Below are 23,850 nucleotides of genomic sequence, written 5' to 3'. Positions count from 1 at the left end.
GTCTATCTGTGCTTTAGATTTGCCAGAGCATAATGTAATTCTTGACGTTAAGACGCGCTGGAATTCTCTCTTCCTAATGGTGGAGAGATTTATGGAGCAGTTTGATGCAATCCAGGCAGCTGCTCTGGATCAACGGCTGAGGAAGCCTATGGAGAAGGACAAGTAAGTGAATGACATGAGCATCACTTGCAAGAGCTAAATAACGTCATTTACCTTTAACATTGTGAATATTTTTCAACAGACTAGAAAGGTTCACACACACTGATTTAATCAAGGCAGAGGAGTTTATTAAGTGCATGCAAGTCCTGTACACGTCAACCATGTGTGTCTCAAGTGACAAGTCACCCACATGCAGCCAAATCATCCCCATCCTGGCCAAGCTGGAGGCACATTTCAGCCGATGTGATGAAGACAGTGTTTTCACCTCTTCAATAAAAGAGAAAGTCTGGGGTAGTCTGCAGAAAAGATATCAGGTATTTGCAGACAATGTCAATGCGCATGGAAAATAGGGTTACCTTTTTTCAGTATCAGCTCCTATGTTATATCTTGTTTTACTTAAAGGATGAAAACCTTCAGAAATTTCTGAAGGAGGCCACGATGATGGACCCACGTTTTAAAGGCAGGCTAGCTGGTGAGGCAGCTACTGACATCTGGGACAGGTTGGAGAAGGCAGCAGTTGCAAATGCCACAGTAGCAGTTGCGCAGGTATTTTCATTGTGTGTGTACAATCTTGTCCTTTTGCATCATGATGTAGTTTCTATGTTGAAGGAATGCTCTTTTACTATCTGTGTGTCCATAGCCTCCCACTGAGGACCCCAAAGCACACAGCGAGGTGGATGATGCTGACATGGACAAGCCAGAAAAATATGTAATTTCAGATTTTTTCTAACACAACCACTACATTCTAAAAGTGATCTTTATTTATTTTGCAAACCTCACACATCTTTTTTTGTTGTTTTTCAGCTAAGTAAGGTCCAGAAGTCACCCTTAGAAAAACTGTTTGAGGATGAAGACAGAGAGCTTCAACAGGCTGCTTCTCAAGCGGGTAGAGTCCCCTCAATCACAGAGCAGGTACATAAGGAGCTTCAAATATACAAAAGACTGCCAGGAATTACCTCTGGACAAGACCCTGTGGCCTGGTGGTGGAGTAAGAGGGATACACTCCCCAATTTATCTGCCCTATCAGAAAAATACTTGTGTGTCCCAGCCTCATCAACGCCTTCTGAAAGTGTTTTCTTTTGTGCTGGGCATGCCATCAGCCAAGAGCGATGCCGTATAGCTCCAGAAAAGGCTAATATGATTATCTTCTTGCAAAAAAACTGCTAAACATCACAGGTTTCATGACAAAGTTTGTTTTCAATTGTTTAAGCACTGGTTCCAAAGACGTTATGTTTTATTGACAGAAAGGGCTAACTTTGTTATAATTTTGCTTAAAAAAATTACTGGGGAAAATAAAAACACGAGGTTTTTGGACGAAGTTTGTGTTCTTTATTCTTTAAGCACCGGTTCGAGCACCGTTTAAGCACCGGCACCGTTTCAAAAGTACCGTTTTGGCACCGGTATCGGATAAAACCTAAACGATACCCATCCCTACTATTATCACACCCAGAAATTTTGTATCCGAAACTTGCTCTATTTCAACATTGTTTACTAATAATTTTGCTCCTGCATCTTTTTTACAATTTCCGAATAACATAAATGTAGTTTTTTCCAAATTTAATGATAGCTTATTTCTATCAAACCATGTTTTCAGTTTAATCATTTCTTGTGTGACAATTTCCAAAAGCTGCTGTAAGTTCTCTCCAGCACAAAAAATATTTGTATCATCTGCAAATAGAATAAACTGTAATATATCTGATGTTCTGCATATATCATTGATATAGAGGATAAACAGCTTTGGTCCCAATACTGACCCCTGCGGAACTCCACAAACAATGTCCATACACTCTGATTGATATTCCCCAATTTTCACAAATTGCTGCCTGTCTCTCAAATAACTCTTTACCCATTCTAACACCACTCCTCTAATGCCGTAGTACTCCAGTTTATCAAGTAATATGTCATGATTAATTGTGTCAAAAGCTTTTTTTAGGTCAATGAATACACTAACTTTTATCTATATTGTTGGTGATATTTTCGATCAGTTCCATTAATGCCAATGATGTTGATCTATTTGATCTGAAACCATACTGACTATCCATTATTATTTTGTGTTTATCTATAAATTTGTCAAGTCTATTACTAAAGACTTTTTCCAGTATTTTTGAAAATTGAGAAAGTAGAGAGACAGGCCTATAATTTGTGAATTGGTGTCTGTCACCATTTTTAAACAGTGGTGTTACTTTAGCTGTTTTCATTTGTTTTGGGAATGTACCAGTTTGTAAGGACAAATTGCAAATGTGTGTTAAGGGTTTGGAAATGCCCTCTATCACTCTCTTAACGATTTCCATATCAATGTCGTCAGAGTCTGTAGAGTTTTTTGTTTGTGATTTCCCAACAATATCAATGATTTCCATTTCTTCCACCACCGTTAAGAACATTGAATGAGGATTGCGGTCAATGAGTCTAGTTTCTTTCTCTACAGAATCTGTTATATCAGGAATTGTTTCAACCAAGTCTGGCCCAACACTTACAAAGAATTTATTGAACTCATTTACCACATCTCTCATATTAGTAATATTTCTATCATTATTTGCGAAATACGAAGGATAGTCTGCCTGCCCCGAGCCCTTTTTGATGATGGTATTTAATGTTTTCCAGATCCCTTTAATATTATTTTTATTCATAATCAGTAATTTTTCATAGTATTCCTTTTTACATGACCTTAAAATACTCGTTAATTTATTTTTATATTTCTTGTATTTATTTTCAGCTTCTGTACTTCTGTTCATTATAAATTCTCTGTATAAGGTATTTTTCTTCTTACATGCATTTTGCAATCCTTTTGTAATCCATGGGCACTCTGCATATTTTTGTTTTTTACTATATTTCTTTACTGGGCAATGACTATTATATAACAGTTTAAATTTTCCTAAAAAAATCTCATAAGCTTTATCAATATTTTTTTCCTTATACAGCATCTCCCATTCTTGCTTGAGTAAATCACTTTTGAATGCGTTTATTGACTCTTCTGTTCTCACTCGTTTGTATTTTATTGTGTTTTGCTGTCACATTTCAGACGCTGATAAGTCTTCACATATTCCGCACCAAAACTTCTAAACTGGTGGACAGGACCTAAGAGCGTGAATATAATTGTCTGGTGTATTGGCTTGACAATGTGAGCATCCGATGACCCGTATAGTGCACTCTACAGTATGTAATGTTTTGTATTGAATTAATTGCAGAATGGAATTTCTATTTAAATGAAAGGTTTTTATGCATACCTGAGATCAGAAGTTTCAGTCTAAGTTGACTGATAAATCTATTTCCCATTTTGCAATAGGAAGTGATATTGATTCATATGTTTTAGAAAGCATTCTGTATATTTTGGACAGTAATTTGGGGTTTTAAGAGTAAGAAACTGTACCACACTTGGTGGTGTTTGTGATTCGACTGGGTTTAAATTTCTTTTTTACTATGTATTTAATTTGTTGATATTCTAAAAATCTTTTCTTGTTGAGCCCATATTGTGTAAACAGTCTGTCAAACGGAATAAATTCTGTTCCTTCTAATATATGTTCTAAGTATTTGATTCCTATACAACTCCAATCTGGAAAGTTAATCATATTATGTCAGGGTTGTTCCAGATAGGTGTACGTTTGTGTTACGGGTCCCAAGGATGAAGACCATGATGACAAATATGTTACCTATATAAGCAGGTGAAGAGCGGAGTAAGGAAGACAAGATGCGTCTCTGTTTTCCTCCAGAACGTGTCTGAGTCTGATTTATTTCACACAAATAAATGCTATATAAACACTAAACATGAGCTTTCAATATACCAGTCAGCTGGTTCCTCGTTCACATCAATTACATTTACTTATTTCACAACCTCAGCGAAATATACTCTCTTTACTGGTTCAGTTTCTCTAATTAACACCTTCTTTCCATAACAGTTACATTCCTTACTCATATCAATAAACACATCACATTGTCTTCTGTAGTGTCTTACTGTCTAAACAGTTATATTCAATTACAGCATCGGTAAATACATCACATTTGTTCCCCTTAGTAATTTACTGGCAATATCACTATTCAGTGCATCACGAAACCCAGCCTGTTGAATTAACCTGTTAATGCATCTGTTAGCTACACAGAATTTCTCGGAATGCTTGTGTTACACTAGCTAACTCAGTCACTTTAACATAACTATTAACAAGTAACCAGTGATGGGAATAACGGTGTTACAAGTAACGGCGTTACAAGTAACGCCGTTACTTGTAACCAATACCAATACCAATGGCGTTACAAGTAACGACGTTACTAACGGTGTTACTTTTTTCAGTAACGTGTAATCTAACAGTTCGCATACCGCCACAACAGGTCCACTGATGATGCCATAGCCCTGACACTACATACTGCCCTGTCACACCTGGAGAAGAGAGACACATATGTGAGAATGCTGTTTGTAGATTACAGCTCAACATTCAATACCATCGTTCCCTCGAAGCTGGACAGGAAACTGCAGGATCTAGGACTGAGCAGCTCCCTCTGCAGTTGGATCCTTAACTTCCTGTCTGACAGACGCCAAGTGGTCAGACTGGGCAGCATCACCTCATCCCCCATCACACTGAACACTGGTGCTCCACAGGGGTGTGTACTGAGCCCTCTCCTGTACTCACTCTACACCTACGACTGCACGGCCACTAACAACTCCAACATCATTGTGAAGTTTGCGGACGACACTACAGTGGTGGGTCTTATCACCAATGGTGATGAGACGGCTTACAGGGAGGAGGTCAGCGCCCTGACCCACTGGTGTCAAGACAACCATCTCACCCTCAACGTCGCAAAGACAAAGGAGTTGATAGTGGACTTCCGGAGGTGCAGAGAAGTACACACCCCCATCACCATCAACGGCGCTGCTGTGGAGAGAGTGAGCAGCTTCCGGTTCCTTGGTGTACATCTGGCTGAGGATCTTACATGGTCAGTACACACAAACAAAACAGTGAAGAAGGCGCAGCAGCGCCTCTTCTTTCTCAGGAGACTGAAAAGATTTGGCATGAGCCCCCGCATCCTCAGGACCTTCTATCACTGTACCATTGAGAGCATCCTCACTGGATGCATCACCACCTGGTATGGCAACAGCACCGCCTACAACTGCAAAGCTCTCCAGCGAGTAGTGCGGTGCTCTGAACGGATAATTGGAGGTGAGCTTCCCTCCCTCCAAGACATCTACAGGAAGCGGTGCCTGAGGAAAGCGGGGAGGATCATCAAGGACTCCAGTCACCCCAGCCAAACTGTTCAGACTACTTCCCTCAGGAAGGAGGTTCTGCAGCATCCGGTCCCGTACCAGCAGACTGAGAGACAGCTTCTTCCACCAGGCCATCAGACTGCTGAACACTTCATAGACACCTCACCTCCACTACTGGAACTTCAACATTATGCACTCCGTACTGTACAGTAATGCCACTGTTTTGCACATGTCTCAACTCTGTATATTTTTATATATTTTATTTTATTGTTTACTCTATTTAATTTGTAAAATATGTGTATACACACACACACACACACACACACGCGTAGAAAAATATTTACTATACACATCCAGAAATGCATATACTATTATATATTGTACATATATTTATTAGTTTCAGATGTAGCCATTCTTGTATTTTGCTTGTTTACGTTATTGTATTTTGCACAACTCTGTTGCTTGTGAAGCTCGCACACAAGAATAAAAGTGATTTGATTTGATATCTAATTACTATTCCTATCGTTACAATGCCGTTGCAGTTATTAACAAGAAAATGCGGTCCGTTACTATTTTTCAACAAACAGACGGTTGAAGCTGTGTTCAGCTTACCGCATCTTATATCAGTTGCACGGAAGTAGCTGACTACGTAAGTAATCTGGACGCTACAGCTTTAAGCAGCTGCGCACGCTCCCGCGGACTGTAATCACAATTACTGTCTAGCACAATACCTGGAGCTAAGGGGGCAAAACAATCACATGAGTCCTGCTGTTTGACTGAGGAAGAATAAAGTAGTCGTGGTAAGCCAATAACATGACCACTTAAAGACAAAGCAACAAGGTGATATATACCAGTTTTTAAATTGTGTTGATAGGCCACGTAAAACCAGAGTCATGATAAACAATATATACGTGGCGCTTTTTCCTCAATAGTTTGGTCACATTTACTGTCTAAGGACAGCGCTAGCAAGCACTCTCTGCTTATGACCCCCCCCCCCCCCCCCCCCACACACACACACACACAAAAACAACCCCTATATGAACCATTAGCTGAGTCGACTTCAGTTCAGTCCCCTGTGCCACTTCAGACTTCAGTTCAGTCCCTTGTAGCAATTCAGTTCCCTGGTCAGCCACACACTCACCCACCTAGTCAGCCTAATGTTCAGCCAGGGGTCCCCACACCCTCTGGCTCTGCATCTGCTCCTGCTGGAAGCTCGGGAGGGCCTGGCCAGCACTTCCTCGTCTCCACTGGGGGTTCCGGAGGGCCCGTCCAGCAACCTGCCTCCGCTGGAGGGTCTGAGGGGCCCGCCCAGCCATCAACAGCTTCATCCTCATCTGGTCCAGCCATCAGCAGCTTCCTCCTCATCTGGTCCAGCCATCAGCAGCTTCATCCTCATCTGGTCCAGCCTCCGAGCCTTCATCCTCGTCTGGTCCAGCCTCCGAACCTTCATCCTCGTCTGGTCCAGCCTCCAAGCCTCCTTCGTCGCCGCCGCCGTCCGCACAGCCAGCCCCCTGATCTGTTTCCACGCCGCCGCCGCCATTGCCGTCCGCACGGTCGGCTGCCTGAACTGAACTGTGTTTGGGCTGTGTTCTTGGGCTCCGGTGTTTACTGTGCACTGCTTTTGTTTTCTGTTCCATTTGAAAAATGTATTGATAGCAATGTTGACTATTATTACACATGAAAAAAAACAACTACACGTAAAATAATCACACTGTGACGCCTCTGCCTTTGTAAATGGAGGGACAGTAACTGCGTGTGTATATTTAAGCGTGTAAAACCTGAAGATTAATAGTAACAGTATTTTGTCTCTATCTCCCATTCTGCAATTCACCTCATGTAAACAATAACGTGGCGCACAGCGTGACGTGAAAAAAGGCACATACCTTTGACGTTGATTGGCGAACTCTGTATTCCTCGTCCGCGCGTAAACGCAAAAAAGGAGTTTAAAAAATCTCAGTTTTCGGTGATTCGAAACGCCGTTTACGTGTGGACGAAACAGCTGTGTTTTCAAAAATACCCGTGTAGGTGCTGACATAGCCTAAAAGAGTTAGTAGTTTATTTTATTACTACCTGTAACTTATTGCAGATTACTTGTATTTGCTTAATTGTTTACTAAATGCTTGAGGTGTGAAATAAACCGCAATGGAGCAAAATATGGGTATGGCCTGCATTTGTATAGCGCTTTTCTAGTCCATAGGACCCCAAAGCGCTTTACACTACATTCAGTCATCCACCCATTCACACACACTGGCGATAGCAAGCTACATTGTAGCCACAGCTGCCCTGGGGCGCACTGACAGAGGCGAGGCTGCCGGACACAGGCGCCACCGGGCCCTCTGACCACCACCAGTAGGCAAACATGGGGTTAGTATCTTGCCCAAGGATATTTGGCATGCAGCCAGGATGCAGCCTGGGATCGAACCACCGACCTTCTGATTAGTGGCTGACCTGCTCTGCCACCTGAGCTACAGCCACCCCCTGAAAATATGGGTATGTGTGGTTGGAGGATGTGTTTGTGTGTGTGGCAATGTGTGTGTGTGTGTGTGTGTGTGGGAACCACTGCCTCAAGCTGTGTGTTTCCTCGTGTGCCTCTCTGTCAAGTGTAAGTTTATATTTTCCCAGTTTAGTTTTGTATGCTTTTCCCCTGTCAGCAAATAAAGCTGAGTTTTTTGAGTTCATCCCTCGCGTCTGAGTGCCTGCATCTTGGGTCCTACTCCTGCCTGCCACACAGCGTTTCATGACAACATGTTTGTGGTTGTTACAGTAAAAAATAACTTTTTCTACTATGATTTTATGTTTTTTGTCTGATTATAGATCAATTGTGTTAATACAGTGTGTCAAAATGAAAACATGACTGTAAATTCAGACATGGGACGTTGTGCTGAAAAGGATGATACCAAACAAGTGTTGACGTTAAATTTATCATATCAAATGTTTATATGCTGATTATATTGCTTCATATGAGAAAGGCCTAACTCTGAGTACACTCTGTGCCAAAAAGTGCTGCTGTTGCAGAGCGTGCTTTTGCAGCTAAAATGAAGTGAAAGTGAAACCAACTAGGCTGTTTGATCGAAACTTAAAGTGTGGTGTGACATGAGAGCAAGTATATAAATAACTAGGCTTCCGTTTGTGCTTCAGACCTGGGGCTGTGTGCTGTGTGCTCAGGTCTCCATATTCCAGAAAATGTAAATAAAGATCATTTTTTAAAGTAAAAGACCACTTTTGAGCCGTGTTTTCTTGGCCCTAAGAATCAAAAGAACTGGAATTAACACAAGGCAAAGTAAATAGTTTTTAAAGGTAAAATGTGGAGGGAAAATCAAAAGTAGTTAAAAATGGCCAATTATACCCTGGACCCAGGAGGTTAAACGTTTTTTTTAAAGTAACGCAATAGTTACTTTTCATGTAATTAATTACTTTTAGAATATTGTAACTCAATTGCTAACTCAGTTACTTTTTTGAAGAAGTAACTAGTAACTATAATTAATTACTTTTTCAAAGTAACTTGCACAACACTGTAAGTAACTCAGGCGGACCGCCTTAAATTCTCTCATTCACATTACCATGGGTAACTGTGGTAACAATAAACAACTTTTTCAGTACAAACACCATTTACCAACCTGTAAAAGCAGGTGAAGAGTGGAGTAAGGAAGACACAATGCATCTCTGTTTTCCTCTAGAACGTGTCTGAGGAAGCAGCAGAAGGTGGGCTCCACTTACTGCACCCCGAAACCCTAGAGCAGCCACCAACGTTCCGCCCTTACTGCTTTCTAACATAAAATGACTCCCTTTTACATGGGTTTCTATTCTTTTAAAGTAACTGAAAATGAGTACATATAGTAATGAAAAATGTCCCATAACACAAGTGTTTTACACAAAATAATATTAATGTGGCCATTCCCTCACCGGGGTGCCACATTTGCATGGGATTAATGAAGACTGTGTCAATTTTAGAAACTCCCCCCATGCTGTCAGAGAGCTGATGTGGATGCTTTTAAAGCATTCATGTCGCTTGATGTAGGTATGTTTTAGCCATCCTGAGATAAATTGAAGCCTGTTGGCTAAGAAGTAGTGCTGAAAGTTAGGTAGATCTAATCCTACTCTATCCTTGGTCCTTAGACAGGTCATGTGATCTAGTCCACTCTGTTTGGAAGACTTTCAAAGACTCTCAGGTGTCTGAGAACTGAACAGGTGACCTCACCTGAGCTGCTGCTCGCAGACCAGCTGAGCTTTGATCACCGAGCGGACATTACCATGGTTTCCCTTCACAAACTCTTCCACACACTTCACATAGCTGAAACACACACACACACACACACACACACACACACACACACACACACACACACACACACACACACACACACACACACACATTTGTTACACATCTGGGTGTCAATCAGACGTCATTTACATGTCTGCATTTTTTTCAGGTCAAAAACAGACTTCAAATATTGACTGAAGATCAATTTTAATATGGAAAATGTGAACAAGCAGTGAAGGCTTTATGAAGAATTTTATTTAAATAAGTTTGTGGAACAATTTATTGCTGAGCTCTACCATTTTTATTTAAAGTGGAAAACGTTACAATATAGTTATATTAGTGCTGTCAGTGTTAATCTCGTTAAAATGACATTAACGCCATAACCACATTATCGTTGCTCCATTAGCAAGTTAACACGGATCGCCCCGTGCAAGGGGCTGCAGGGTGCTAATGCGTTAACAAGGTAACAACGTTAACACGTTGACGCCATGCAGCCCTCGCACAGGGCGATCCGCGTTAACTCGCTAACGGAGATTTGTCATGTTAATGCCGTTATGGCGTTAACTTCATGTTAACGGGATTAATGCTGACAGCATTAAGTTATATATTTGTAGTAAATATTCAGTGAGCATGGGAGGAATGATGCCGTAACATAAAAAGTAAGTTCAAGATTAGCGAACCACATAGTACGACTGTACCTGTACATGAAGTTCTCAAGCTGAACTGTGAGCCTCTGAGCTTTTCTCTTGTCTTTGATGGCACAGCTGAACTCAGACAGGGAACCGGTCATCACCTGAAAACACAAACATCACAACACTAATCAACTTAACACAGACCGAGCCTCACCTGCACAATGGGTCTCACCTGAGCCTCACCTGTATGACGTCTACAGCCAGACAACTGAAGTAATAACCATCGATGATTTCGGGTGTCCTTCCACTCAGCCAGTTCTCTTGTTCCTTCTTCAGGGCAGTGTTCAGCCACAGCTTCACCTTTTCCTAAAGGAAACGTTTCACTTCACATTTGTTCTACAAATTATAATCAGACGCTGTTGAGTTATCATAGAGTCGGGGTTCTCTATGTAATCACCCCAGCAGAAAGCCGACCATCAGGCCAAAGCGAGAAGCCACCCTCAACAGTTTTAACATGGGGGGACAGAACTGAGTTGACCCGACAGCAGCATCAGTTCCTGCTGCTCTTTACCTCTTTGTGGGTCAGGTACTGCTCCTCCAGCAGCTTCAGCTCATTTTGCGGGAGCAGAGAACCCAGACAGGGCACCTTTATCTGTCCATCCAGCTCCGTATGTTCCAGGATTTCACTGCAATGAAACAACAGACATTCAAGATTACACCACTCGTCAACTCTGGCATTGCAAAAGTACACAAATACTAATGTGAATAACAGAAGAATGAACAAAAGAAAAAGACTAACAACAGGAGCCTATGGAGAGTCTACAAAGTTCCTCTACACTCGTTATTCATAGACCTGGTGTCTATAAATAACGAGTGTACATACACTAACAAAATTGACCAGTTGGCTCCACACCAACTCTGCACTACAGGAAAGCCCTGTCCCAGTCCTTAGACAGGTTCCAGAAACCAGCCACCTAACAGAGGCGGCTGTGGCAGAGGCTACAAACATAATGACCATATCTGAGTGTTTTTGTGATGTATACTTTGGAGACAGTAGCACTGACAAAAAGACAGGAGACAGAGGTGAAGATTTTCAGAGAGCAGTATAGACAGGATCACAAATGAGCTGCATTGAGCATGTGGAGAGGAGGGAGCGTGGAGGCTGGAGATACAGTTACCAGGCAGAAGGAGAAGAGCAAGACTTCAGAGGAGGATGTACTGAAGGAGGACATGCAGAGGGATGGTGTGACAGAGGAGTATTCTTGGATAGGAGGCAAATGATCTGTTGTGGGCTTACTTTTTGTTACTAGAGTATTTAAAAGTAGAATAGGAGGCAGAGCCTTCAGTTTTCAGGCCCTCTTCTGTGGAACCAGCTTCCAGTTTGTATTTAGGAGACAGGCACTATCTCTACTTTTAAGACTATAGTCTTAAAACTAGGAAAAGGAAAGGCAAGTTTGAAAGTTTGCTTCAAACTTTCCTTTTTGATAAAGCATGTAGTTACGGCTGGATCAGGTAACCCAGTGTTTTCCAACCACTGTTCCGTGTCACATAGGTGTGCCATGAGAGATTGTCAGGTGTGCCGTGGGAAATTATTTAATTTTAATTAATTGGTCCAAAAAATTCTAATCCAGAAGAGCCTAGTACGAGCGCTAGTCAAAAGAAAGCAAAAACGGTGAGCTCGCGGCAATACAGCGAAAGTTATCTTTCATTCGGATTTGCTTTCACTGGAGATCCGACTGCACCGACTCCGTTATGTTTGGTGTGTGGAGAAAAGCTCTCAAACAGTGCCATGGTCCCAAGCAAGCTCAAACGCCATTTCCACACAAAACATCCCTCACTTCAAAACAAGAACGGAGACTATTTTGTTTGCCTGCTTGAACACGCTGAGAAACAACTTTACTGAGAAAAAACACAAAGGTGTCTGAAAGAGCTCTCAAAGCTAGCCACTTAGTGGCTGAACTTATAGCAAAAAAACCACACCGTAGTAGAGACATTAATACACTACCTGCCTGCAAAGCCATTGTGAATGAGATGCTCGGACCTGATGCAGTTAAAGAAATAGCTCCCGAAAAAGTCCTGCTCTCAGATAACACAATTGCCAGACGTATTGATGACATGTCTGCAGACATCAAAAGTGTGGTTTTGGAGAAGATACGCTTCAGTGGGAGGTTTGCATTGCAACTTGATGAGTCTACGGACATTAGTAGACATTCCCAACTCTTGGCCAATGTGCATTTGTGGATGGAGAGTCCATCAGAGAAAACTGATGTGAACGCCAGGACCGCCACCTACAACGCGGGTCTCGCCACTGGTGATATGAGCGCCTTACAAAGCGGCCTCGTGCGGCGTGCGGCGCGCGGTATCTGGGATACCAGCTAACCTTTGTTGGACCCTGGCCCCAGCCTCACAGCGAAAGCGTTTCAGACGCCGGGGCAAACACAGCTGTCTGCTCGTGAAACTTAAGCCATACTTGGTGCGCTCTTCCCCAGCTCCTTGGAACGAACGTGGATCTGTGCTTCGCCATGTCTTTTCTCCATGCTCTCTGGAGCCCATCGATGCCTGGCTGGTGCCCGTTGTTGGCTCGGATCAGATGTCCCAGCCGCGAAAGATTTTCCCTCATCTTCGTCGGCGCGGTGCAAACCTACAGAACCTGCGGCCGCTGTGTCGGGTCTCGCAGTCAGCCAAGAACACGCTGACCTCCACCAGATTTGGATTGATGAACACTAGATCGCTGAGTAATAAAACTTTTATTTTAAAGGATTTTTTTATGACCCAAGGATTGGATTTCCTCTGTATAACTGAGACATGGTTGAGGGCCGGTGAGTCCAGCGTTTTCATAGATCTCTTACCAGATGACTGCTGCTTTTTAAACTCTCCTCGAATATCAGGCAGAGCAGGAGTTGTTTTTAAGAAGCAGTATAAATGTAAACCACTGTCCTTATCAACATCACCTAGTAGCTTTGAACTGAGTGTGTTTGAGCTAGGTTGCTGTCACACAGTGCTCTGTGCTGTGGGTTACAGACCCCCAAAATACAATAAGGACTTCTTAAATGACTTTTCTGATCAGTTGGCTGAAATTATGCCAAAATATGATCATGTCCTTATTACTGGGGACTTAAATATTCACGTGTGCTGCCCTGGCAAGCCAATGGCAAAGGACTTTTTAAATCTTATTGACTCTTTTGATCTTGTGCAACCTTTGTCTGTGCCTACCCAAAAATATGGGCACACGTTGGATCTTGTTTTAACTCACAATCTACCTGTCTCTAACTTAGAGGTTTGTGATATTGTATGGTCGGATCATAAGCCTGTCTTGTTTGAGGTTTCCCTTCCTTGTACCAAAGTTAATCCTCCTCCTGTTGTTGCTAGATGCTGTCGTATTTTTAACCCTTCCTCTGCTGGTCAGTTCTCTATTGTTTTTAATCAGAACTGCAGCCTTCCTGACTCCATATGTAATGATACAGAAGAGCTGAGTACATGATTTTACTCAGTCTGCCAAACTGTTTTAGATTCGGTGGCCCCTTTTAAACTTAGGCAAGTTAAAGCCAAATCTGAACCCTGGCTGAATGAAGACACTCTGTGCTGCCAGAAGAAAGTGTAGGAGAACTGAAAGTAAATGGAAGAAGGATCTACTTCAGGTGTCATACCAAATATTACAAAACTACTGGAATTCCTATCAGAAGACTGTACAAGATGCTAAGAGGAAACATTTTGCTGCTATTATTCAGTCAAATTGTCGTAAGCCTCATGTCTTATTTAAGACTATTGACAGGGTCCTTCATGCTCCACAGACTGTTGGTGTCGAGTCCTCTCAGGAAATTTGTGAAAACTTCCTACACTTCTTTATTGATAAAGTGCTATCTGTGAAAGCGCAGATTTCCCTGTCCGTTCTTCTTTTTCTTCCTGATTCTTCCTCTACTGGGAGTTGACAGGTTCAACATAGGTTATGTTACTGATAGTGTCTGGCCAGCGAATGTGGAGAATCCTTCTGAGACAGCTGTTCTGGAATGTCTGGATTTCTCTGTTTGAGGTTTGTTTGTCTTACAAGTTTCAGCCCCATACAGCTGGACTGACTTCATGTTGGAGTTGAACAGTCGGATCTTGGCAGTGTTGGTCAAGTTACTTGAAAAAAGTAATCAGTAACTAATTACTGATTACTTCCCCCAAAAGTAATCCCGTTACTTTACTGATTACTTATTTTCAAAAGTAATTAATTACTTAGTTACTTAGTTACTTTTTAAAAACATGATTTATAACCTGAATAGGTGATAAAACGATAGATCTGTCAAGCCAATTCTACTTTTTCTGCATAATCCATCATACAAAATGTAATCAAATGGAAAAGTCTCTTTTTTTTAAACTTGTTTTATCCGTTTTAATCTTTTAACTTTATGCATCAAGCAAAAATTAAATTATATGCACCATTCTCTGACTTGAAGAAATTAGTTTAACATTTAAACCTATTTTCTGCACATTCCAGCACATAAAATAAAATATTTTTTGTGTCTGCACTCAGTCTTTCAAATAGATGCAAGTAAAACACAGCAGAAAGTAAATAAAATCAAAGACTAGCAGTCCTGTTGCTCTATTTTCACCTGTAAAGCAGGAGTGGGGTAGGCGGAGGTGTGCTCTGGTGCAGGTGTGGCACAGCGGTCAGTGGAAGAATCCACGAGTTTCTCTGTGAATTTCCCATTACGTCGTTGCGCACTCGGAGCTTGCTTGGAAGTTTACGTTTTTTTTTCGGTGTAAAAAGAAGTTTTCTTCCCACCCACAATGGACGCTAATGTTTTTGTCACTTTTTATGGAATCAAACTCAAAGTAAGGTCAGTACTTCCAAGCTTTAAACGTTGCATACTCTCTCCCGCACTTGATATATGATCCATTGTTGATCTGCAGACAGCTGTTGTCACGAACGTCGCACTCGCTTACGTCACTGTCATGAGACATTCTGGCAAAAAAATCACGGTTTTAGTAAAGCAGTAACGCAGCATTCCTACGGGAAAGTAACAGTACCGTTTTTGCAATGGTAATCCCTTACTTTACTCGTTACTTGAAAAAGTAATCAGATTACAGTAACGCATTAAAAGTAACGCGTTACTGCCCATCTCTGGATCTTGGTAGTCTCGGTCAGCTCTCTGGAAGGCCAGATGTTCTTGAGCTGGATGAAGGCGACTCTTGCGTTGCTGAGCCTTGCCTTGACATCTGCATCGGTTCCACGTTGCTGGTCGATGATGCCGCCCAGTTAGTTGAAAGAGTGTACTTCCTCCAGAGGACGTCCATTAAGGATGATTGGGTTATTGCTAATGGAGTTGATGTTTAGGATTTTTTTTAACTCTACGATTGTAGATGTAGATGTTTGTACAAAAGTTACTCTGTTGTCTCTGCGTTTGGTTCTGCACTTGAGTCTGCAGTTACATACAGGCTTCCAGGCCCTTTTGATAGTCAGAGGTTGTTTGGTTTCCCCGATGTATACATCATGGCAATCCTCCTGCTACTTAACAGCATACACTATATAGCTTTGTTTCTGTTTTGACCAATTTTTGGCGCAGCCTGTTTTGCGGTTTGAAAGCCAAAGAGACGCGGTGCTAAGAGTCTCAACTATTCCGATACTCCTGATACAAACTCCTGGCTGCTCTGCCTGTCAGGATGGTGTTCGCTCTGTGTTGTAGCGTCCCGATGAACCCAGTTTGTGCTCCAGTGAATGATGAGAGTAAGACCTTAAATTCTGAACAGTGTGTGTAGGTTTACGGTTCACATCAACTTTTAAATGCCCCCCATTACTGATGGAAATTTCACAGTTTAAGAAGGCTAACCTGCCACTTTGCATCTCCCTGGTGAATGTGAATGTGTTGGGCCACCAAGTACCAGGAGGATTGCCATGATTTATACATCGGGGAAACCAAACAACCTAAAGAGGTAAAGCAGGTGGCGCAACACAGAAGAGCTCATCAGGCCAGGACTAAGCAGTCTATTCACACCAACAAGCCACTGGACACTCTTTCAATAATGAGGATGTACACATCCTGGACAAGGAGGGAGCGGGAAGTCAGGGAGGCCATTTATGTGAAAAGGGAAAGACCATCTCTGAATCAAGGAGGCAGCCTAAGGGTACATTTTTCACCATCTTACAATGCTGTGAGTTCAGCCATTCCCCAACTCTCTGTGAATGGTACTCATGGCCATTTATCAGTGGTTGTTGATCAAGGGTCTTGACAATTTGCATATTAATGATCAAGAAATTGACTTAACAGCCAGTTGTGCTAGTTTCAGTCATTATACAAATATACTGTTTACAAGGTCATTTCTCCCACTGAAAACATCCAGATGAACAGAATCCACCTTTTGGGATTTTCTTACCTGGATGATTGAGCATGCAGCAGGACGTGATGCACTGAGTGTTTCAAATCCACTCTCTATGTGAAAATTGACCTCTCTGCATTTAATCATTAGGTATTATTAATCTCTAGCTCTCTCCCACAGCATGTCTTTTGTCCCATCTTCCTCCCATAACCCCCCACCGCTCACAGCAGATGGCTGTGTACCTGAGCTTGGTTCTGCTGGAGGTTTCTTCCTGTCAAACAGGGAGTTTTTCCTTCCCACTGTCAAAAAGCGCTTGCTCAAGCAGGGTCATATAATTGTTGGGTTTTTCTCTGTTTTCTTTTTATTATTTATTATTGAGTTTTTAACTTTAGGAAACTGTTGTGATTTGGTGATAGAAATATAAAATTGAACTAAATTAAATGAAACAATGTATCTGGTTCTGTTAGCGTGACCACCCTACAGGAGATGGATGACCCAAAAGGTGTTCTGGATTCAGGAATTTCTGGAAGGATTCTTTATAGATGTGAGATAAAACTGAGTGTTTGGTCAGTTAAGAGCTTCTAGCTTTTTATTGATGAGCTAAAATTAACCTAACTGCTAAAGTCTCTTATTGTTTCTTCAGCCTGTAACATGAGCTGATCCTTTCTGTGTAAAGCACTTTGTGCTCTGTGGAGGAGGAAAAAAAGACCATAAAAAGTCCTAAAACACAAATCTGAACTCAGGCTCAGATACTGTGACTACTCCATTGAACGGGACCAGAACTTGTGCACCTCGTTTAAAGGCGTGACTGTCTCTTAATGGTAGCTGCTGTGTGTTGTGATGACCTCACAAAGTTCAGCACCTGTGTGGGTTCCAAGGTGCCTCAGAACACGGACCAGGTTCTTACTGTGTGACGTATTGCTGGGATCATTCTGATTACAAGTACACCAGAGTTATACTTTACGGAGAGAATACTTTTGTCAGGGTCTTACTGTAAAGACACCATTTTTAAAAAGGTCCTTCAAATGGTTCTTTAAAAAAACATTTTAAAGAACCTTTTTTGAGTGGTTCTTTAAAGAACCATTTTAAATCTTTCAAAATAAAATGTACCTGGTGCTCTCTGGCAGGTAGCTCCATGCCCTCCTGGGTTTTAAATGCACCTTAGAACACACATGCATCAACACTACAATGAGCGGGTGGAGGGAGGTTTGGAGTCTTCTCTCACCCCCATTCTCTGCGGCCTGCTGGAGCGGGGGGGCTAAGAGGAGGAGTTGGCCGTCCGACTGCGGTCTGGAGTGTGGGGCCTCCCTGCTGCTGCGGAGTCGGGGCGGTCTGCCTCTCCCCGCCGCAGGGAAAAGGGTAACACCACCTGGGTCTGGGTGCAATTCCCCCCTCCAGGGGCAAGGGTACCTAGACCCGGTTCGTAGAGTACGCTTGGGGAGTGTGATTGTGTGTACAGCGTCTCTTTATGTCTGTCTCCACATTGGTTGAGTGTGGAGTAAGTGCATATGAGAGCATGAGGGTGGGAATGGATGTTTGTATCTGTGTGTGCCTGTATGTCTGTGTCTATAAGTCACGTTGGGTATCAGACGCCACCTCTCTGGGGACATCTCAGGCCCTCCAAGGTTTGGAGGCCTATCTCCCCCCACCACCACTTCCCCTGCCAGTGGCAGACTCCCTCAGACATCGGTGCGTTGGTGCTTCTTTGTGTCTGGGGATGGGCGTCCAGGTACACACCGGCTCACTCCTTGGCGGCCGCTTATCGGGGCCTGGAGCCTGGGGCTCGCTCAGGCCACTTCGGAGGTGGGGTGCCCCCGGCCTCTCGGCCTGGGGCTCGGTCACTCAGGCACGGCTGGCTGCCGGCGGAGCTCACGGGCGCGTCACTGCAACTCCCCCTGGCTTCTGCTCCGCGGCTGCTGAGTGAACCCTCATCTGGGACTCTCCTCAGCTCTTTCTGGGACAGTGGCGTGGCTGCCCCTCTGTTGGTCTTCCTTGGTCTCTTGTGTTCTGAGGGCCTCTGGATGTCTGGAGTTTTGATCTCCTCCATACCTGCTTCATGCCCTGGAGGACGGGGCTGTGGCCCCCCCACACCCTCTAGCAGATCATTACATGAAAGAACCTTTTAAAAAAAACAAAACAAGCGCGTCCATGCTCACAGGTGTACACACGGGTGATCACACCCACAAACTACACCCTTTTTGGCTCCTACCTCAAAGCACACTGTGTTCTGTTGATCTTACGTGCTGCACAATAATGTTTAATATTTAGCATTTACTGTCATATTCCCATGATGTTGTTTATTCTATTACTCTTGTTCTCTTCTGCTTGTTTTCTTTTTTCTTTCTCAACAGGTGATCCAGGTGATCGATATATGCATTTTCTTTTTCTTTTTTTCTTCTTCTGCCCATTCTGTTGGTTTTTGTTTTTTGCCCTTCTCCCCCGTCCCTCTTCTCAGCTGTTTCTCTTTCCCTCTTTCTTTCTCCCCTTCTTTCCCTCAGTCAAGTCTGTCCCGTATTCAGCAAGTGAAAATAAAATAAACAATAAAAGATGAATCAAATGGACCATTATGGCAAGGCTGGGATGGTCAATTTGGTAAAGTAAATCCGTTGGGCATCTTTCTTTGCCTTTAGACAATAATTCTGATGGCAAAGGAGGCAAACGGGACAGGCAAAAAAAAAAAACCAAAAAAAAAAACAACAAAATAAAGTGTAAGATAAATTGAATTTGAGCAGGGTAAAATAAATACAAGAACAACAGCATAGACATACAGTGGGGCAAAAAAGTATTTAGTCAGCCACCGATTGTGCAAGTTCCCCCACCTAAAATGATGACAGAGGTCAGTAATTTGCACCAGAGGTACACTTCAACTGTGAGAGACAGAATGTGAAAAAAAAAATCCATGAATCCACATGGTAGGATTTGTAAAGAATTTATTCGTAAATCAGGGTGGAAAATAAGTATTTGGTCAATAACAAAAATACAACTCAATACTTTGTAACATAACCTTTGTTGGCAATAACAGAGGTCAAACGTTTACTATAGGTCTTTACCAGGTTTGCACACACAGTAGCTGGTATTTTGGCCCATTCCTCCATGCAGATCTTCTCGAGAGCAGTGATGTTTTGGGGCTGTCGCCGAGCAACACGGACTTTCAACTCCCGCCACAGATTTTCTATGGGGTTGAGGTCTGGAGACTGGCTAGGCCACTCCAGGACTTTCAAATGCTTCTTACGGAGCCACTCCTTTGTTGCCCGGGCGGTGTGTTTTGGATCATTGTCATGTTGGAAGACCCAGCCTCGTTTCATCTTCAAAGTTCTCACTGATGGAAGGAGGTTTTGGCTCAAAATCTCACGATACATGGCCCCATTCATTCTGTCCTTAACACGGATCAGTCGTCCTGTCCCCTTGGCAGAAAAACAGCCCCATAGCATGATGTTTCCACCCCCATGCTTCACAGTAGGTATGGTGTTCTTGGGATGCAACTCAGTATTCTTCTTCCTCCAAACACGACGAGTTGAGTTTATACCAAAAAGTTCTACTTTGGTTTCATCTGACCACATGACAATCCTCTGCTGTATCATCCATGTGCTCTCTGGCAAACTTCAGACGGGCCTGGACATGCACTGGCTTCAGCAGCGGAACACGTCTGGCACTGCAGGATTTGATTCCCTGCCGTTGTAGTGTGTTACTGATGGTGACCTTTGTTACTTTGGTCCCAGCTCTCTGCAGGTCATTCACCAGGTCCCCCCGTGTGGTTCTGGGATCTTTGCTCACCGTTCTCATGATCATTTTGACCCCACGGGATGAGATCTTGCGTGGGAGATTATCAGTGGTCTTGTATGTCTTCCATTTTCTGATGATTGCTCCCACAGTTGATTTTTTCACACCAAGCTGCTTGCCTATTGTAGATTCACTCTTCCCAGTCTGGTGCAGGTCCACAATACTTTTCCTGGTGTCCTTCGAAAGCTCTTTGGTCTTGGCCATGGCGGAGTTTGGAGTCTGACTGTTTGAGGCTGTGGACAGGTGTCTTTTATACAGATGATGAGTTCAAACAGGTGCCATTCATACAGGTAACGAGTGGGGGACAGAAAAGCTTCTTACAGAAGACGTTACAGGTCTGTGAGAGCCAGAGATTTTCCTTGTTTGAGGTGACCAAATACTTATTTTCCACCCTAATTTACAAATATATTCTTTACAAATCCTACCATGTGGATTCATGGATTTTTTTTTCACATTCTGTCTCTCACAGTTGAAGTGTACCTCTGGTGCAAATTACTGACCTCTGTCATCATTTTAAGTGGGGGAACTTGCACAATCGGTGGCTGACTAAATACTTTTTTGCCCCACTGTATATTAATGGTTTATTGCCATTTTGTAGTTACCAAAAGACAAAAGGACATTTTAACCCTCAGCACAACATCACAGCTAATACATGTCACATATTAGTCATTTAAACAGTAATAATTAAATATTTTTACTATACTATAAACAAAAATATATAAATACTATATCTATAGATAACACAACAATTAATACATGTATTGCTTAATTAAAAAAACATCAGAAAGATATAAAAACAGATTAGAAATAGCAATAGCTTCATAACAGACCAATAAATCAACACATTTTCATCAGCAGATGCTTGCATGTTCAGTAAAAATATTTCAACAACAAGTTTTTGATTAAAATGATGAATGAACTTCAGCGTTATGTAAGGGAAGTTTCATGTTGGACTCATGGTCCTTTGTTATTCCAGTTTAGGACCATGTCTCTGACGTATGTATCATATCAAATATATGTCATATCAAAACAACCCCACACCTGCAGTTGTTTCAGTTTTTCACAGGTGTTTCCTGTCAGTGGTCAACCTCACTCAGGTGGACATCCATATCACCCAACCAAACAACAAGCTCCTCCCTTTGTGCTTCAAATCCCTCCCACTCTGAGACAAGGAGCTGAGAGAGAGAAAACAAGGGTCAATTATAAAGAAGAGAGAAAAGTGAAACCCTCCTCAGAAGGTCGACCTGTGATGGACTCCTGTTTGGTGTTCACGTCATCCCAGCGGCGGCTGCACTCACTCGCCAATGCCAGCAGCCGAGTCTGCAGGGTGCCCTGGAAGAGCATAGTTAATTTTCGACTCTTCCTGGTCAGGCTCTCCAGCTGGATGAGCCAAGGTCTCCCCTTTCACCACCACCTCTAAACACACAAACACAAATTGCATGTAAAGCAGGAGGTGCAGATTTTTTTTGCTATTCTTTTCTAAATCCAGGCTTGATCACGTGGAGGTATTTGGAAAACTTTTTTGGCCAGCGGACGACTGTTGTCTCGCAGAAAGTCAAATCAAATGTATGCGATACACAATCAATCCACAAGAACACATTAAAAAAGAAAGTCCCGTTCTTGCCTGATTTCAAGTGAAATCTGCATCAAAACAGGGAGACAGAATTAAAACAAGTGTTTGTAGCAAATGTGAGCACAAAGCTTCACTTTATACAAGCCTGCTATTAAAGTTCTCCTCTATGCAGACAACGTTCCTGTTTTCAAGGCACAACTTGGATCTGCTGTACAAATCTTATGGATACACAATAAATGAAACAGTAGTGTGCACGACTTCAGATTCTGATCCCTTGTCTTAATATGATCCCAAAAGGCTCACAACAACCAACATAGCGATAGCAATAAAGCAAACGTTGAGGCTTCAAAATACAAAGTCCATAAACTAATGGCTGACATGGGTTTTATCATAAGGGTGATAAATATACAACATATGGTCTTAAGACTAAAAGTATAATACAGATTTTAGTCTGAGAGATTTGACGTTCATTTACCTGCAGATGCCCTATACGTGCCTGCTCTGTGGTTTTCCACAACATTTTGCACATCACTATTTAATACAGGAAGTAGGTGAACTAAAACAAGTCATCTTTCTTTGTGAGAGGACCATATTAATGAAACCAATCTCAATGACATCACAGAGATCCCTAAAGATGCTCCTGCTGTTTTTCTTCCTCCTCATCCAAAGCTTCCTTCTCCTTGTCCTCGACTTCCATCCAATTGTAATTCAATCTAATTGTGTTTCCCCCTCCTCTTCCTCATTTTGTTGGAGCTGTGAAAGGAATTAGTGTGAATCTGAATTAATTTTTGCAAATGTGAAAAATCAGCTTTTCGGTCAGAGATGCTCTTGTGATTTAAGCTGGGAAGAGTAGATTTATGTGTTGATGCTGCCTGCTTCATCTCTACGACTGGTTGCTGAGTGATATTTACACCCCGGCTGGATTACAAACTTTAACCACGTGTTGAACTTTGGCCCAGCGTTGATACCTCTTGTATAGTATAGTATAGTACTTGTATAGTATAATGACCTCTTCTTGGCTTAATGTATGATGGTGGATAAATGAAATGTACAAAGAAAATTTAACTATATCACAAAAGATCATCTATCTTTGAAACATCAAATGACCGGAGCATAACTTGTCAAGTAGTCTGAAAATAAGTTATACAGTAACAGTCAAAGACACACCTTCTCATGTGTCACATTCTATTCATTCAAAACACTTACGCATAGCTGTGTTTTATACAGCTCTTACAGACTGCAAAGTACAGGCTGATGTGAGTATTTAATGTAAGAGTTTCTAGAGCAGACACAGCGCTCATGTCAAACAGGCTTCATGCGCCCTTTTAGTGACTTTAACAATATTATAAATTTTAATATTGGTCTAGCTGACATTACGTTATGTACGCAGCACGCAATTTGAGAAGCCAAAGGTTCAAATTAGCTGGGAGCACCTTCACTTAATTATAACAGTGGTTTTGTTAGGAAAACAGTTCTGTATACTGGATACTAAATTGCGTTAACATCAGCGGCTAACGTATCTAACATAGCTAACCCTTGTTGTTAGCACAGCATTAACAGCAAGCTACAATGACAAGTAACAAAAACAAAACAGTAAAAAGGTTTTAATGAAAATGTTTTACCTTTTCCAACAGTCCCAGAATCCAGAGCTTCAAAGACCAGCAGGTACTGAAGACTGTTATCCGCTTTGCTGTCACCGACTGTGAGAAAGTGTTTTTTCCCTTACAAAGTTCAAGGCCCACCGGTCGCACAATCTGTCTGCGCATGTGCATCCCAACAATTGACGCCCCCCTTCTCTTTCGGAAGGTTGCCACAGTACGACATGTTCTAACGTGACTCTCTCTCTCTGTCATTTATTTGGCTCGAAACACATATTAACAAATTGCTCAGTGATAAACAAGTACTCAGATCCTTTACCTAAGCAGTGCGCTTTGTCAAAACTAAGTAAGTGTGT

At 42.3% G+C, this 23,850-nt stretch overlaps 1 protein-coding gene across 1 annotated transcript in view; it reads right to left on the bottom strand.

Annotated features, from left to right (window-relative positions):
* The window catches only part of LOC308397717 (tumor necrosis factor alpha-induced protein 2-like), a gene marked incomplete at both ends in the record, with an annotated part of 61,665 nt that overhangs the window by 24,394 nt on the left and 13,421 nt on the right, over nt 1-23,850 (bottom strand). Inside the window, 4 exons of the mRNA XM_080883795.1 lie at nt 9,549-9,641; nt 10,310-10,404; nt 10,487-10,609; nt 10,815-10,929. Coding sequence (XP_080739921.1) covers nt 9,549-9,641; nt 10,310-10,404; nt 10,487-10,609; nt 10,815-10,929 — 426 coding nt within the window. The remainder of the gene's footprint in view (nt 1-9,548; nt 9,642-10,309; nt 10,405-10,486; nt 10,610-10,814; nt 10,930-23,850) is intronic.

The sequence above is a fragment of the Rhamphochromis sp. 'chilingali' genome, assembly GCF_963969265.1.
Source record: "Rhamphochromis sp. 'chilingali' genome assembly, chromosome: 5".
NCBI classification, from domain to species: domain Eukaryota; kingdom Metazoa; phylum Chordata; class Actinopteri; order Cichliformes; family Cichlidae; genus Rhamphochromis; species Rhamphochromis sp. 'chilingali'.
This window is presented reverse-complemented; position numbering and strand designations above follow the sequence as displayed.